Source organism: Coffea arabica, chromosome 8c, assembly GCF_036785885.1.
Source record: "Coffea arabica cultivar ET-39 chromosome 8c, Coffea Arabica ET-39 HiFi, whole genome shotgun sequence".
In the NCBI taxonomy this organism is placed as follows: Eukaryota; Viridiplantae; Streptophyta; class Magnoliopsida; order Gentianales; family Rubiaceae; genus Coffea; species Coffea arabica.
In genome coordinates this window covers 45937688-45952749 of record NC_092325.1, presented here as the reverse complement: position 1 = coordinate 45952749, position 15062 = coordinate 45937688, and the positions used below count along the sequence as shown (strand labels likewise).

Below are 15062 nucleotides of genomic sequence, written 5' to 3'. Positions count from 1 at the left end.
AATTTAAATTATTGGCTATTTATAATTTTGAGACAAGACCTTCTTAATTATAGCGTGATGATCAAAATTGAATTCACCTAAATTATTACTACGGAGAGAAAAGGAGTATCTACTGGATTGATGAAGCGCACGTGGCAGGAGATGGGGTCCAGAGCAGGCCCTTATCTCTCCTAATCCACGTGTCATTTGAGACAGTCTACCACGTCAGCACTACTCACTACTCTTTCTCTCATTTTATTTTATTTTTTCAACTCTCTCTCTCTCTGGGTCTCTCGCATCGCATCTCTTCTCTCTCCCTAAAACCTCTCAATTAGCAATTCTCAATTCTCATGGTAGTCAACGGACATCCTCTAAAAGTGAATAACCCAAAAGAACGAAAGAAGAAGAGTAGGTGAAAAACAAACGAAATCTTAAAACATATCGCCAATTATTCGGATTGCTGTAAGAGAAAAAAAAAAAAAAATTGAGCAGCATCATCATCTTCTGTCTTCCTCCTCCTACTGCTGCTTCTTCTTCAACTTGAATGCACATTTTCACTCTGCTCAGCCCACATCTCTCTTATATTGCAACTTTAATCCCATCATGATTCAGGTTTCTTGATTGATTTTCGATTGTAGTTTATTCTCATTGTTACTTCCCAAGTGGTTTTGCGATCCGCGGTTTTTGGTTTTCCGTGGCTGGCATGGGCGGCGGAGGTCACAAGAACTATTCAGTCAATCCTAATGATTACAAGCTACTTGAAGAGGTCGGCTACGGCGCCAGCGCCACCGTCTACAGAGCGATCTATCTTCCCTCAAATGAAGTTGTGGCGGTCAAGTGCTTGGATCTCGATCGCTGCAACAGCAATCTGGTTCGTTCACCTCCATTTCTTTCCCTGCCTTTCTGCTTTCGTACTCAATCTATGTGTATGTGCCTGTATCGTCTCTACAGCTATCCGTGTACTGGTTGCTTTGGTTCTAGTTGTTGTATAAGCTGAATTCATTCAGTTTTTATTAAGTCGTTAGATTTGGTTGCGATTGTGAATTCGGTTTTTATTTATCCTGTTCATTTTTGTGCTATTGCATGGTCTCGGCAATTGCATATCGGAACATATTTCCTGAAAATGGCGTGACTCGAACCAAGTGTTTTCTCGCACACTGAATGCTGAGTTTTGTTATAGGATTTGAGTAGGAATTAGCTTTGGATTAATTTAATTTGGTAGAGTGGTTGGTTTCTGAGGATTGTTGATTTAGTTTTACTTCAGGGAGAGGAATTTGAAACCTCACGGTGCCAAAGGCTGTTGCCGTTGCAACACTTGGAGCTGCACTCAATTTGTATGCCATTTGGAAGTCAAAACTCCTTCAGGGTGCTGATTCTATATATATATATATATATATATACACACACACACATACATGCGTGTGTGCGCGCGCGCATGTGTGTGTGTTTTAACTAATAACGATTAAAGCTAGAAACAAGTTATTGTGATCTCTAAATGCCTTATATCATGTTATCTATTTGCTAGCCTTTTGAATAAATGGAGAGACGAAATAGTTATAAAAATTCTTTTTTTTTTCTCCCAGTTATTCGTTTTAGGTAATTACTCTTCTACAGTATTCACTTAGTTTTTTTTCTGTTCACTGGATGATATTTAATGCCAACGTAGGAATTCCCAGTTACCTTTACTCGTCATGTGAGGGTTTTCTATATTTTTTTTATAGGAAAACCTAGGAGACCTCACCTTCTTTGTATGTATCCTAACCTGGAACCTGGATCAAACAACTAACTCACTTTGCCAGTTGCCATTCTCCCATTACTAAAGGCTGTCCCCCTTCCCTTGTTAAGGGCTCAGCTACAGTTATAGTATAAGAAGCGGCTCCTTCGGGCAACCCAAGCCCTTGGGTACGTCTGAAACGGTAGATTTGTTTACGGTTCCTCGTGAGAGACAGGATCTCTTGGTTTGTCGATGTCTAAACAACGGATGTCTAAACAACGGGGTCGAAAGCCTCTGTGAAATATTCCCTTGTCTCTTTAGTTCTTTTTTCGTCAAATCCTTCATCTGACGCCTCATTTGGTCTAGAAAGTCCCCCCAAGACTGGGTAGTTCCTCTTTATGTGGTTCACTCATGTCATCAATCCCCTGTATAGTAAAAGCTCTTCAATGTTGTATGTGTGTTGGCAATTGCTTTCGTACTTTCGTGGATAAAGCAAAAGTTGTTGAGCTGTGTGCTTGCATCATAGTGGGGTACTAGAAAATGCAAAAGACGCGCCTTTGATGCTTCAGCAGCAGGTCTAAGGGAATGCTACTTCTAATTGCATATGATTTTAGCTCAGATTCTTTCACTTCCAGTGCACCTATGATCCGTAGATGATTGCGTCCTAGCCCTCTACAACTATTGTCAGCGCTCATATCTTCAGGCAGCTATCTGCAGTTATTTGATATCAAATGACCAATGTGAATGCTCAAATGAGTAGTTAAAGAAATTTGATAGCTGAAGATGATTTAATTTTGTCTGTTTCCATTCATTGTTTTTTTTTTATTTTATTTAATGTAAAGCAGTTATATGATGTATTGAAAATATTTATACAATGGATACTCTAGAAAGGTAGTGATGTGCTTGCCCTTAAATTTTCATACTTTTCATGTATTTTAACTCTTTCTATATAAATAGATGGTTAAAGTTACATATCATTATTTCTTACTTTATTTGATAAATGCATGCTCTTTCTTGTTTCCTTCCATGCTTCATTCATTCACTTAAAAGTATCTGAATGTGAATTTTTTTTTGCAGTAGCATAGTTAAGCATCAGTTTGCTAAAGACGTTAGTATGCGTAAAAGCTCATTTTTTATTTTGAATCCTATTCATGTCATGTTAAAAAAGATAATTTTTTACAGAAAAAATGCTCTAGTTCCTTCCACAGAAATTCAATTAAATGTGGTCATTTTGAGTATTTCTACAATGATGTGTACGTAGGTTTTCATTTTTTAATTTTTTTTCACAGGATGACATCCGAAGAGAAGCTCAAACGATGAGTTTGATAGATCACCCAAATGTAATAGGAGCGTATTGTTCGTTTGTTGTCGATAGCTACCTTTGGGTGATCATGCCATTCATGGCAGAGGGATCTTGTCTACACCTCATGAAGATAGCATATCCTGAGGGATTTGAAGAGTCAGCTATCGGATCAATATTAAAAGAAACTCTTAAAGCTCTGGAGTACCTTCATCGACATGGCCACATCCATCGTGATGTTAAGGTTAATTAAATCTGAAATTCACATTCTATTGATTTTACGCTTGCTGTCATGGCTGTTTAGAATTTTCATTTTAATTGTTTTTCATTGAGAAGGGTTTTTTTTTTTTGGGGGGGGAGGGGGTGTTGAATTTTTTCAATGATTTTTGTTATGTTTATCATTTTTCCTGCACTTGACAAAGTTTGGAGAGAGAGAGAGAGGGAGACTGTGTTCCTATGGCTTTTATGGAATAGGTTTAGCTAATTCAATTGGCAGAAAATCAAAATTTGGGGGTGCACATGGCCTCTTCTTTGGCCTTTTGGCCATTGCTGTATGAGTATTTTGGTTCTGGTCACCTTAATGGTTCCACTGCAGGCAGGAAATATATTACTTGATAGTAATGGGGAGGTAAAGCTAGCTGACTTTGGTGTGTCAGCTTGCATGTTTGACAAAGGTGACAGACAGAGATCAAGAAATACCTTTGTGGGAACTCCATGCTGGTATTTATTGGCAGCCTTTTCCTTTTAACCTTTCATATTAACAGCCATGAAATTATGTTTATTTTCTTGTAATATTAAGCTCTTTGCTGTGTTTCTTCACAGGATGGCACCAGAGGTGTTGCAGCCACAAAGTGGTTATGACTTCAAGTGAGTAACCTGGTATTTCTGTGGAATTTTAATTGTAAAATTTTTTACCTGTTTTTATATGTTAAACAAGCATGGCTAAGCTTTTTATTATATTAATTGCACTTGTTTTACAAGTGCTTACAGTCAGTGGCAAGGAAAATCTGAGTGTATGGCAAATCAGTCCCTGGGAATGGTTGTTGCTTATAGAATGCTCCAATGTTCTCCACTTAAGTGGGAAGAAGGGTGACTAATATATTTTAGTTGAATTAGAAGGTTGTTAGCATACCTTCTTTTTAAGTTTTCAACCTAGAGCTTGTCATGGGCACCAAATTAGAGGGTAAGGGAAAGCCTGAAAGAGATAAGAGGAACTAAATCAACATTGTGTCTAATGAATTCCAGAAGCACTAAAATGGCCTTTGTGCATTATTTTGTTTCATAGTTTTCTGAAAGAAACAGTGATTTTTCTTTGTATTAGGGCTGATATCTGGTCATTTGGAATCACCGCACTGGAGTTGGCTCATGGTCATGCACCATTCTCAAAATATCCCCCAATGAAGGTATGGACTTTATATGCAACAACACCAGATAACAATAATTAACTTGATGCAACATGTTCTTGAACTGTATTTGTGCACTAAAGGGAACTTCCTCATTTTGGTAGGTTCTTTTGATGACCATACAAAATGCGCCTCCTCCTGGACTTGATTATGACCGTGATAAAAAGTTCTCCAAGGTATGTCCTTTTTCTTTTAATAGTTGGCTACTGTACTTAGATATAAACATTTTCTAGGACACCAAGTTGGATTGATATTCTATCTGTTTGTTTCTACTTCTGCATTTCCTCGTTCAATCAGTTTGTTTCTACTTAGATATAAACTTTCTCTAGGACACCAAGTTGGATCCATATTCTATCTGTTTGTTTCTACTTCTGCATTTCCTCATTCTTATGGTTTTATTGCTAAAGCATTTCCTCAATTTTGAACAGTCTTTTAAAGAAATGGTTGCAATGTGCTTGGTGAAAGACCAAACAAAGAGGCCAACTGCAGAGAAACTGTTGAAACATTCCTTTTTCAAGAATGCAAAGCCTCCAGAGCTTTCTGTGAAAAAACTCTTTGCTGACTTACCTTCATTGTGGAATCGTGTCAAGGCACTTCAGGTTTGTCATTTTAATGGTACTATTATGGAACTGCTAACTATCATTTTATTGTCTTATGGTTTACCTACTAAAAAATTGCAGCTTAAGGATGCTGCACAACTAGCTTTGAAGAAAATGCCTTCAGCTGAACAGGAAGCATTGTCACAGGTCTGAGACATCAGAAGAATTTATTGGCTGTTTGATCTTTTATTTGCAACTTTCTGAATGTACATTAATTTTGTGCTCAATCTTAGTTTAGATATTAGTTCGATTGTATTTTGTAGCTATCATCTGGGACTTTTTCAGCAAAAACATGCAGATTTAGTACATTCATTCTCATTGTTACAGTTGTTTCCAGGAAAAAAAAGTCCCTTGTTTAATGATCCCTTCTCAAAATATAAACCTCTTGTTTTCTTCAACCGTTTTGCATTCCTGATACTTATAAATGTTCTATCAATCATATGAATACTGATTAGTTAAATTTCAGTTAATATAAAAAATGTGTACAAGCTTATTATTTTAGTGATTTGGATATGGCCCCATCTTCTTTGTAGTTGATTTCTTATACGCAACCAAACAAGGGCATGCATGGGCAATTGGCAAATGTGATTTTTTTCCACCATTCTATACCTGAGAGGTCATTCTTTTCTAGATCTTGGCAGTCAGTGCATCGATAAGAGTGGTTAGAACATCAAATGGAAGAGAAGTATGAATAATTAACATGTGATCAGTTATTAAATTTGTTTATGACCAAGGGGCTCCTGTGCTTGTAGGTTTTGCTGTCACTTATATTAATTAGTCTAAGATTCTGTCATTACCTCCACTTAGCATGCATTCACTCACTTATTGCCTATTGAGTGTAGGTGTGCACTCACTTAACATGTATTGAGCATCTTCTATCATCTGCCTGGTTTGGTGCACTTGTTGGGCTTGTGTTGAGATCTTTAGGAAGAAAAGGGTTTGGAGCAGTCTACTGCACTTTCTGGCATATGATAGGATTTAATTTGCTCTTATGTTTATCTGAATATAAATGGGATCACGACAGTTTGAAATTCATAGTTAAAAAAGCTGCTGAAACAAAGGAACTTTTCTGCAATGTAGAAAGTTTTGTACCTATTATTTTCCATTATAACAGATGGAATCTTCCATTTCGTTACATAAAAAATACTCCCTCTGTCTCGTTAAAAGTGTGATACTTTCCTTTTTGGTTTGTCCCCAAATTTTTGCCGCTTTCCAAATATAGCAAAGTAGTTTCTTTTGTTTTTCTCTTTACTCACTCAGTGGACCACCCTAGTCCCTAAACATGTGATTAAAACTCATCTCGTGGGTGGCCTAAGAAATATGGCTCACATATTTTGTCAACTTCCTAACCCATGCGTGATCTTCACTTATAGTACTAGAACTTTTGCTTGGAAGTTATAAATGCATGGTGGCAGCGGGGCTTCACAACTTGTTCCCTGCATGTGTGGATACTATTGATAAAAAGCCAAGTCCCGAAAAGCATCAAACTTTTCGGGACGGAGGGAGTAATCTATTTGAAAAGGTTGTTTGAAAAGAAATGTGTATTATTTCTTTCGTGTTGCTCATATGTCCATCATTAGGGCATGAGGGCTGCTGTTTTGTGATGCTTATGTCTTCTAGTGCTAGGCACTCAGAGTCTCTCAATTCTTTGCTGAAAGTTGCCTTCTGAGTGCAATGCTACTACAGTATTTTATAAACTTTGATCAATGGGTGTTAGTGTCTGAATCTTATTTTCATGCTCTGGTCAAGTTTCCTACTATGATATTTTAGTTATCTCTTTTCCCTGGAAGTGGTGCTAACCTCTTGCTTATACTTTTCAGAGTCAGTATCAGAGAGGTGTTAGTGCCTGGAACTTCGATATTGAGGATTTAAAGTTCCAAGCATCAATGGTATGTACATAGTTGAGTTTTTCTGAAAGTTTAACTTGTAGAGTTTCTTAAATGGTTGATCTGGGCTTTTTCTCTGACACATGGTAGGTGCAAGATGAGGATGAAATACAAGAAATTAAAGAAGAACATGGAAGTGGGAAAGTCCATATGAAAAAAAGGGTGAGTCATATTTTAACTAATTATATCTCTCAAATAGTGTCTCGCTATCTGATTGGATGCTACTTAATTTCACATTTTGCTTACCATATATCTACATTCTTTTGGAGGAATTTTCACCTAAATGTGAATTAAGATTATTTAGTGCTTCCTTGACAGTGGCAGGACGCATATGGTTCTAACGCTGATTTGGGGAGCTCTGTTTCCACAGATCTTATTATCAGGTATTTGGTGATATGTAATCTTCTGCACATATGCAGTTGCATTCCAGTTTTTGCAATTAATCATGTTTAGTCCTGTGATAACTTCTATATTACAAAATTAATCATGTTTTTGCAATTAATCATGTTTAGTCCTGTGATAACTTCTATATTGCAAAATTTTGGGGCATTAATTCTGATAATAGTCGCCATTATACTGAAAAGCCGCATCTTGTGATATAGTTAGAAAAGGAACATAGATATCCTTGCAATTCCATGCCTCGGGCAAGGAAGGTGGAGGTGGGGATTTGTTTTCTTCATCATGTGCAATTAGTACATCTTTCACCAATGGTCCTATATGAAGTTTTTGTGCTTTTGCAGCGAACACATAAATGGTGATGAAGGACTACAAGACAAGGGCCAAGTTGGGGGAGTAAAAACCTCAGAAAGTGATACTATAGAATCTGACAGTCAAGGGAAATCTTCATTGAGGAAGAATGGATCAAAAACTGAGCTGCCACCACCTATCTCAGAAAAGGATTCTTTGCTTGCCAAGTCTAGACCTCAAACACTGAAAGGTCGTCAAACTCAGAGTGGGCCACTCATGCCTGGAATGGTTGTTGGTCAATCTATTCCTGAAAGAGCACGAACTTCAGAAAGGTGTATGACTTTCTCTCATTGCTTTATCTTCTCTGTTTACGCTGATCTGATATTGGAGAAGAGTAAGATGTTAAAACTGTTTCAATATAATTAAATTTTCCAAAGGCAAGTGATAAGGGAATTACGTTTTTCCTTGTGTCCTTTGTCTTTTCATTTTTCTTTACATTTGGTTTTGTTTCACCCTTCTAATCTAGGTTATGTAACTTTAAATAATTGGCAAGTGTTAATTTTCAGAACTGCAATAATTAGCAAATATTAACAGATAGACCATGACTATGTTCATGTCAAAGCATCCAGAAATATCAAGAGAATTGATTTGATCCAAGTAATAATTTTTATGGGATTCTGGAAACCATTGCTAGAAAATCAACCATAAGGAATCGAAGAATTACAGACAACTCTTATAAAAAAGAATTTAATTCTATGAACGGAACACATAACATTGCCAAAATGTCAATAATATGAGCATTGTAGATTTCAAACAGAGCTCAATAGTTTGTGAGATGTGAGATGTATCATCTTTGTATCCCTAGGATTATGGTTGTAGGGTCATTCAGAACAAAAGAAGCAGTACCTAATTGCCCAAAAAATAAAAGTGGCAATGGCCAGAAAAGGAAATTCATCCAAAATATTAACAAAAAGTCAATGTATCTTCATCTTGTACTACAATGTCATTTCAGTATCTTCATATTAATAGTTACGATAATGACCAACGATTTCTTTGAACTTGTTTTCATTTTTTGCTGTTTCAAGTCCTCAACTATTCCCAGAAAAAATTTAAACCAAAAAAGAAAAGGAAAAAGAAAGAGAGAAAAGAGTGATCCAGGTTTTGAGCAACAGCAGTTTTTGCTTTATGCTGAAGATTGAGTTAGCCTACTTTGGCTTTATGTTATACTGGTGCCATGATTCTGCCTTTTAATTCTTTTGTGGTTCTTTACCAGGTCTGAGAATGAAACCCAGCAGCCAGTCGAGAAAGCTCAGCAAGTACGAAGATTACCTAGCTTCAGTGGCCCTTTAAATCTTCCAAATCGTGCTTCAGCAAACAGTTTATCAGCTCCAATTAAATCCTCGGGAGGTAAGGATTTACTTACTGTTGTTGATGCAAGTGATTGCTGTTGACATGAAATTGATGTTGGAAATTTTCTTATCACCTATTTTTCTGATTTCTAGGGTTTAGAGAATCTTTGGATGACAAATCAAAGACCAATCTGGTGCAAATAAAAGGACGGTTTTCAGTAACGTCTGAAAATGTCGATCTTGTAAAGGTAAACGCATGTTTCTCCTACAATTTGTTTAATAGAGTGACCAGTGCTGACTTAATCGTGTACGATAGGATATTGCATTATGTACAGTTCCTCGACGATCTTCTCAGGTAAGTGGTCAACAATTGTTTCTTGATGTTCCTGCAGAAGCTGATTATAGGTTTTCTCATGAAGATGCTTATGTTGTTTCAGGGGTCACCTTTGAGGAAGTCCGCTAGTGTTGGAGACTGGATATTTGAATCTAAGCAACTGGTGGGTAAAGTGTATTTTATTTTGATTTTATTAATTTAAACTGTTTTGGGAAATAAGCGGAAAGATCCCAGACTAGTCTATAATCTGGTTGAATTTGTAGCATCAACAGTCATGAACAATTCTTTCTTTTATGTACTTCAAATGAGGACTTTTCTGTTGTTATGTTAAGTTCTCAGATGATGATGCTTGTTTGATTTGTTTCACAGCCTACCAATCACTTGCCAAAAGAAATTGGCAACAGCAGTATGCCAGCTTCAATTTTGATGCCTCACCTCCAAAACCTTTTTCAGCAAACATCAATTCAACAGGTGAAAATTTTCCTTTGGTTTGCTTGTGACATTTTTGTTTATTTTTGTTAGTACTACTTTTGGGGTTGGTGTAATGCCAAGCTGCTTTTCTGCATTATGGTTAAAGCATATTGTTGCTAATGGATACTTTTCTTTCCGTTTCAATTATGTGTGTTTTTGTTATATATTCTCAGGATCTTATTATGAACTTGCTCAGTAGCTTGCAATCAGCTGAGGTAGCAGATGGTGAGCAGAATATTGCAGCATTACGATGTAGTTGATTTTGCAAATGGCTTGTTGTTTAATAAAATTCTCTTAATGTTCTACAGCTTCTCAAAATGGGAAGTTGCCTCCAGTGCCTCGCAATCCGGAGAATAATGGAAATGTGAGTGACATATAGTTTCTCCAGTACCTTGCTGTAGCGTTTTACTATCGCCAGCCCTAGCCAACCCTCACCTGCCCTTTGCAGGCCAAGAAACCATCTCACATACTTTTCACATGAAGAAGGGAAATAAAAACTTGCCAAGTTAACTTATGAGGCAGTGTTTGTCAATTCATCTGTGGCATTGAAATAAAAAGATACTGATGAGGATGTTTCATATAGTTCTTTAACCAGTTAATTGGGTGAAGAATATCCACTACCAAATTGCGTTTCATTTGCTATTATAGGATGTGTGATTAGTATGACAAACTAATTCAGTAATTGACAGGTTGATGGTGCTGTTACTGAAAGGGAACGCTTACTTCTTACAAAAATCTGTGAGCTTCAAGCTAGGTAACTCTCTTTCCTTGGACTTCTATTTTTCTCCACGAGTTTGTTTAGTTTGCTCTCTGTCAAAGCTCATCTACATCTCTCTTGGTCTCTCACTCATTTGCAGGATGAATGACTTGACTGATGAATTAACGGCAGAAAAATTGAAGTACATTCAAGTGAGTTTTCTTGCAGATATTTGCTTTTATTGCATCTTTTCAGTTGCATTTCTGTTTCTGTTCTTGGTTCAAATAGGATGGATTCATATTTAGATATTAGGTAGGTAACATTTCGTAATCCTGAAGGTGAAACTTATTCATGCATCCTCAATCGAAGCAAAGCACATTGCAATGGCTTTAACTATCGGGCATCTTCCACTCACCTTTCCTAGAGACAGTTTTAGAGCCAGAAAACTGAGCAGAATCTTTGTAGTGTTGTGTGTGTTGATTATTTGCATCTTGCTGACAGTTGCAACAGCGGATGAACATGGTGTCTGGCCAGGAGGATGGGGACAGAAGAGAAGTTGATTCTTGACAAGTAAATGAATCTTTACAAGTGTAAATTAACGCCGTGTAAATTCAGTTGAGTTTCATCCGGTCAAGGAAGAAAGGGCAGCTACTATAAATGCTTCTGGAGTCTTGCTCGTGATACATTACATTTTTGACAGAAGAAGATTCCAGCTTTCCAAATGACAAACAAGTATATAGTAGGCTTCTTAAGGATATTATTTCTTCTTTCATTTGTGCGGAAGGTCCGAATGCAGATTCAATTCGGCGTAAATTTCTTGAACCAGTTAAGGTGAGGAAAAGAAATGCAAAAACCAAGGGGGAGTATGCTGTGTGCAGTTTGTAGATTTTATCTCTCTCTGTGAAACGCGCAAACCTGTAATTCTGTTAATAGATTATCTCTGAGCTTGAGTTTGTAATTTGTATATTGACCGCCATCTCAATGTTAACCATCCTCCCCCCTTCCCCTCTCTCCTTTTATTCACCCATAGGTTCTCTGTGGTTGTTCCTTATCTCTTCCTGTAACATATTGTAGGCCGCCAGCAGGCGTTAAGGATGTCTGTTTGGATTGTAAGTTATTTGGGATTATTTGGGATATTTTTACTGTAGCACTTTTTGTGATGTGATGTATGTGAGATAAAAAGATATTGGAAAGATAAAAAGGTGTATTGGAAATTATAAAGATGATGTAAGCAAATAAAATTGGGAAAATATGAAGCAATCCAAACAAACCAATCGATGATATTATTGCAATAAACAAAAAGTTTGATTTGGTCAAATGCATTTCATATTTAGTTTATTTTTAACTAATATTTCTTTTTTATTCTAAGTCAAATTGAGGGGCATTTTTTGTCTGAAATATTCTTCATGCTATTGAAATCATTTTTGTATTGTTGTTTTTTTTTTTTGAATTGGGCTAATTGGTTACAAGAAAATTAATTTTAAGAGAGATTAGTGATATTTCTAAAACTTTAGAAGAGGGCAGTAAAATTGTCAAAAATTTCAAGGGAGATTTGTGAAATTATCTGCATGAAGCATTGATATGTGTTTTTATATTTCGAGCAAGAGTTCATAAATCTTAAAAAATGATTTGGCACTGAGAAAAGGTATCGAGTCTTGACATTTCAAAATTAGTGGTGTTATTTTTCAACTTTAGTTAGATTATTGAAGTTTGGTTTAATTTTTTATTTAACTATGTAGATTTTGTGCTTGAACTAGCTGAAGATTGTTCATTTGTTTGAATTTGGATAACTTGATTTATTTTTTTGGTAACCTACTAACTTGATTTATTTGTATATCACTTTTTTAAAACTTATTTTTTAGATTTGTGTTAAATTAAAGATTTCGAATCCGAAAATTTTCATTTAAATTCTTTCCTCTTACCATTCGACCCATCTCCCGGTCAAATGCCGTGTTTGAATGAAGCTCCTGTTGAATCAAATTATAAGTACTTACTTGAGACTTAAGAGTAAGCTACTACCAAAACAATTAGTCTTCCAGCCCGCCCTTATCAAAGAATAGACAGAATTTCCAGAAAAATGATAAACCAAAAAAAAAGAAAAAGAAAAAGGAAAAATGCTAAAGCTTAGCAGGAATGAGGAAAAGAAGGCCAGTCCATCAGACGATCCATTCCTAGTCCCAGCCCGTACACAAAAAGCCCATGGCACTTTGGCAGATGGCACTTTCTTCGAAAAGAAAAAAGAATCAAAGAATCTCCGATCATTCTGCAAAGTTCATCCAAACAAAAGAAGGCAGGGAGTATTTTATTTTGACTATTTTCACCTACTACTGGTACTGGTACTGGCTACTACTGCAAATCTTGCCATCGATCCCCTTAGCAGTTAGTTAGCATAGCACGCTTAGATGCTAGTAGCACCCTGTATCAATCAATGGTTCCTCAAACGCTCTCAGCTCCACCTTCTTCCTCACCTACTTTACTCTCCACCCTTAAACCCTCCCTCCTTTCGGTCCTTAAACCCCCCATAAATCTCCATCGCCATCACCTAAAGCTCCTCACGGTAAACTTGCACTATTAATAACCAGTGTAAATCGTTAGCACCAAAACATACTCCCGAGCAGGAGTATTTCTTTTATTGCTTAACTTGAACTAAAGAAATAAATTTTGGGTTTTTTTTTTTGGTTGCCCAGAGAAAAGTGAGAAATGGGAAGTGCAGGGCAGAGTTTTCAGCTGACACGCCTATTGGGGTCGCAATCGGCGCGTGCATTCTCAACTCACTGGCCTTTCCAATCCCTTCTTCCCCGGAGGATGATGATGAGGGCGACTCGGTGATTGATTCAGCTGATGCGCGGTTTGCGGTCATGGGAATCATCAGCTTCATACCTTATTTCAATTGGCTGGTTAGCCTTTTCCTAGAGTTAGATTTATTTCTCGATTTGCTAGTTTCTGTTATTCCGCTTTTCTCTTTCCCCACCTTCAGTTGGGGTGTTATCAATATGCAGAGCTGGTTATTTGCATGGTTGGATACTGGAAAGCGGCGTTACGCTGTTTATGCTATTGTGTATTTGGCTCCTTACGTCAGGTTGGTGATTCTTTGACTTTAAGCTTGCTATTCTTTTTATGCTTATATAGCATCCGTTCTCTGATTCTGAGCTCTGGAGCAGGCAAACTATTTACCATACGTTGATTGCTTTGATCAATTGAAAACGATTTTACTACTTGCTCAGTTGCTCTGCAAACTCTCTATTTTTTTTGTTGCTGCGAACATTCTGGTGCATCTTATGGTTTAAACTGGCCTTCCATTTCTTGGAGGAGGAATTTGTGCTTGATTTACTTGCTTGTAAATTTTGGCAAGGCAGATATAGGCTCAAATATCCTTTGCTTATTTTGAGTTGTGGGATTTAGCATGTAACAAAAGAATGTGCGGTTGCTTTTTCCTGATTCTTAAGCATGTTAGCTGTGAAGTTTTATTCAACTATCTGCGGTATGAAGTTTTCCTAAGCATGTATTGAGTTTTCTACCTAATAGTGCTGGTGGACTGAGGATGTCCCCTCTCTCTCTCTCTCTCTCTCCAAAATGTGAAGGTCATTTAACAAGATATGGTGCTCTACAACTCCGCTTTAACATTTCTATAACGTCTATGTGTGTATTCAGATGTTGATAGAATCACTTAGCTTTTGGTTTAAGAAAGGGTGTCTATTTCTTGCTTTATCTCTACTTTTTCTGCAATGCTTTGGAACCAAAATGTATGGTTTGTTCCTCCAAATTTGAAATACATATGCTAATATGTATAGCATTTTGATGCCTACCTGTCTCGAAGTAGGAATTCAAAAATTTGCTAGCTTGTGGTCAGCATAAGCTAAACTGGTCTACTTCTTTCAATTTGTAGGCCAAATTTGTCAATTTCACCTGAGGATAGCTGGCTGCCAATTGCCAGCATTTTATTGTGCATCATTCACGTTCAGGTTGAGATTCGCTGTTCTCTTTATCATTCTTTTGTGATGGAATCTTGATTGGGAATTTCTCTTCTATTTTGGCAGCTAGAAGCTAGTATTAAAAATGGAGATTTTCAAGGGTTTCAGTTGTTTAGTGAAGTTGCAAAGCATCTACCATCAAATGTTGCAAATGACGATGAGGTTAGCTGTGAACAACATGGAAAGATATGTTATTTTTGTCTGAGTTTCCCATCTCTGACTGTTAAGGACTTTTTTGATATGAAGGAGAAAGAAAATGATAATATGAACTTGCCATCTGCACAAGAACGATATAGAAACAATACAGGGAACTCGGGAAAGCCTCGCAGAAAGCCGTTCAAAGATTCCACAAGTTTGGATACAGAAGATGGAGAGGCCGATGAGGGAAAGAAGCACTAGGGAAACAGGATTTGCTTTGCAAAACGGGGAGGCTGAGTAGTGAAGACTTGTTTGTTGTTTGTAAACTGTCCTGTGAATTATGAATGCTCGCCACAATCTTACCTCACACATTTTTTGCCTTGCTTGAATTGCCATTTTTTCCCAAAATTTTTTTTGTGTTTTCCATAAACACAATTTTCAATCACCTTTTACTTCACACAAAATTTTCTGCTAATACTCTAGAAAATAGTCATTATTGTGGGGGATTTGGGTATCTGAGTCTATATGGCAAAG

At 36.9% G+C, this 15062-nt stretch overlaps 2 protein-coding genes across 5 annotated transcripts; both read left to right on the top strand.

Moving 5' to 3' along the window:
* Positions 1 to 255: 255 nt before the first annotated feature.
* LOC113707476 (uncharacterized) lies at positions 256 to 11566 on the top strand. 4 transcript variants are annotated; one of them, XR_011820275.1, is made up of 22 exons: positions 464 to 850; positions 2983 to 3237; positions 3589 to 3713; positions 3816 to 3860; positions 4315 to 4396; positions 4501 to 4572; positions 4825 to 4995; positions 5077 to 5142; positions 6816 to 6884; positions 6972 to 7043; positions 7200 to 7264; positions 7622 to 7900; positions 8842 to 8975; positions 9071 to 9165; positions 9234 to 9272; positions 9355 to 9414; positions 9621 to 9722; positions 9896 to 9947; positions 10031 to 10086; positions 10402 to 10476; positions 10580 to 10631; positions 10921 to 10994. XR_011820275.1 is itself a non-coding variant. In XM_072062350.1 (22 exons), exons 1-22 carry the CDS (start codon positions 683 to 685, stop codon positions 10984 to 10986), a joined length of 2190 nt encoding a protein of 729 aa, XP_071918451.1. In that variant the 5' UTR covers positions 464 to 682; the 3' UTR covers positions 10987 to 11176. The 4 variants fall into 4 exon arrangements, 2 of the variants coding, with proteins under 2 accessions (XP_071918452.1, XP_071918451.1); XM_072062350.1 differs by having other exon boundaries at positions 10412 to 10476; positions 10921 to 11176; XM_072062351.1 differs by lacking the exon at positions 9234 to 9272 and having other exon boundaries at positions 256 to 850; positions 10412 to 10476; positions 10921 to 11566.
* Positions 11567 to 12698: 1132 nt separating this feature from the next.
* On the top strand, positions 12699 to 14936 carry LOC140013209 (uncharacterized). Its single transcript, XM_072062354.1, has 6 exons — positions 12699 to 12976; positions 13107 to 13316; positions 13419 to 13498; positions 14306 to 14381; positions 14457 to 14552; positions 14637 to 14936. Exons 1-6 carry the CDS (start codon positions 12848 to 12850, stop codon positions 14787 to 14789), a joined length of 744 nt encoding a protein of 247 aa, XP_071918455.1. The 5' UTR covers positions 12699 to 12847; the 3' UTR covers positions 14790 to 14936.
* The last annotated feature ends 126 nt before the right edge of the window (positions 14937 to 15062 follow it).

What these genes read in the sequence shown, in the direction of transcription:
- LOC113707476 (XM_072062350.1), top strand. Translation starts at nt 683, where the DNA reads ATGGGCGGCGGAGGTCACAAGAACTATTCAGTCAATCCTAATGATTAC. An exon ending in TCCAATTAAATCCTCGGGAG is followed by an intron (nt 8,976 to 9,070) that starts GTAAGGATTTAC and finishes TCTGATTTCTAG; the next exon opens with GGTTTAGAGAATCTTTGGAT. An exon ending in AAAATGTCGATCTTGTAAAG is followed by an intron (nt 9,166 to 9,233) that starts GTAAACGCATGT and finishes CGTGTACGATAG; the next exon opens with GATATTGCATTATGTACAGT.
- LOC140013209 (XM_072062354.1), top strand. Translation starts at nt 12,848, where the DNA reads ATGGTTCCTCAAACGCTCTCAGCTCCACCTTCTTCCTCACCTACTTTA. An exon ending in TGTGCATCATTCACGTTCAG is followed by an intron (nt 14,382 to 14,456) that starts GTTGAGATTCGC and finishes CTATTTTGGCAG; the next exon opens with CTAGAAGCTAGTATTAAAAA. An exon ending in ATGTTGCAAATGACGATGAG is followed by an intron (nt 14,553 to 14,636) that starts GTTAGCTGTGAA and finishes TTTGATATGAAG; the next exon opens with GAGAAAGAAAATGATAATAT.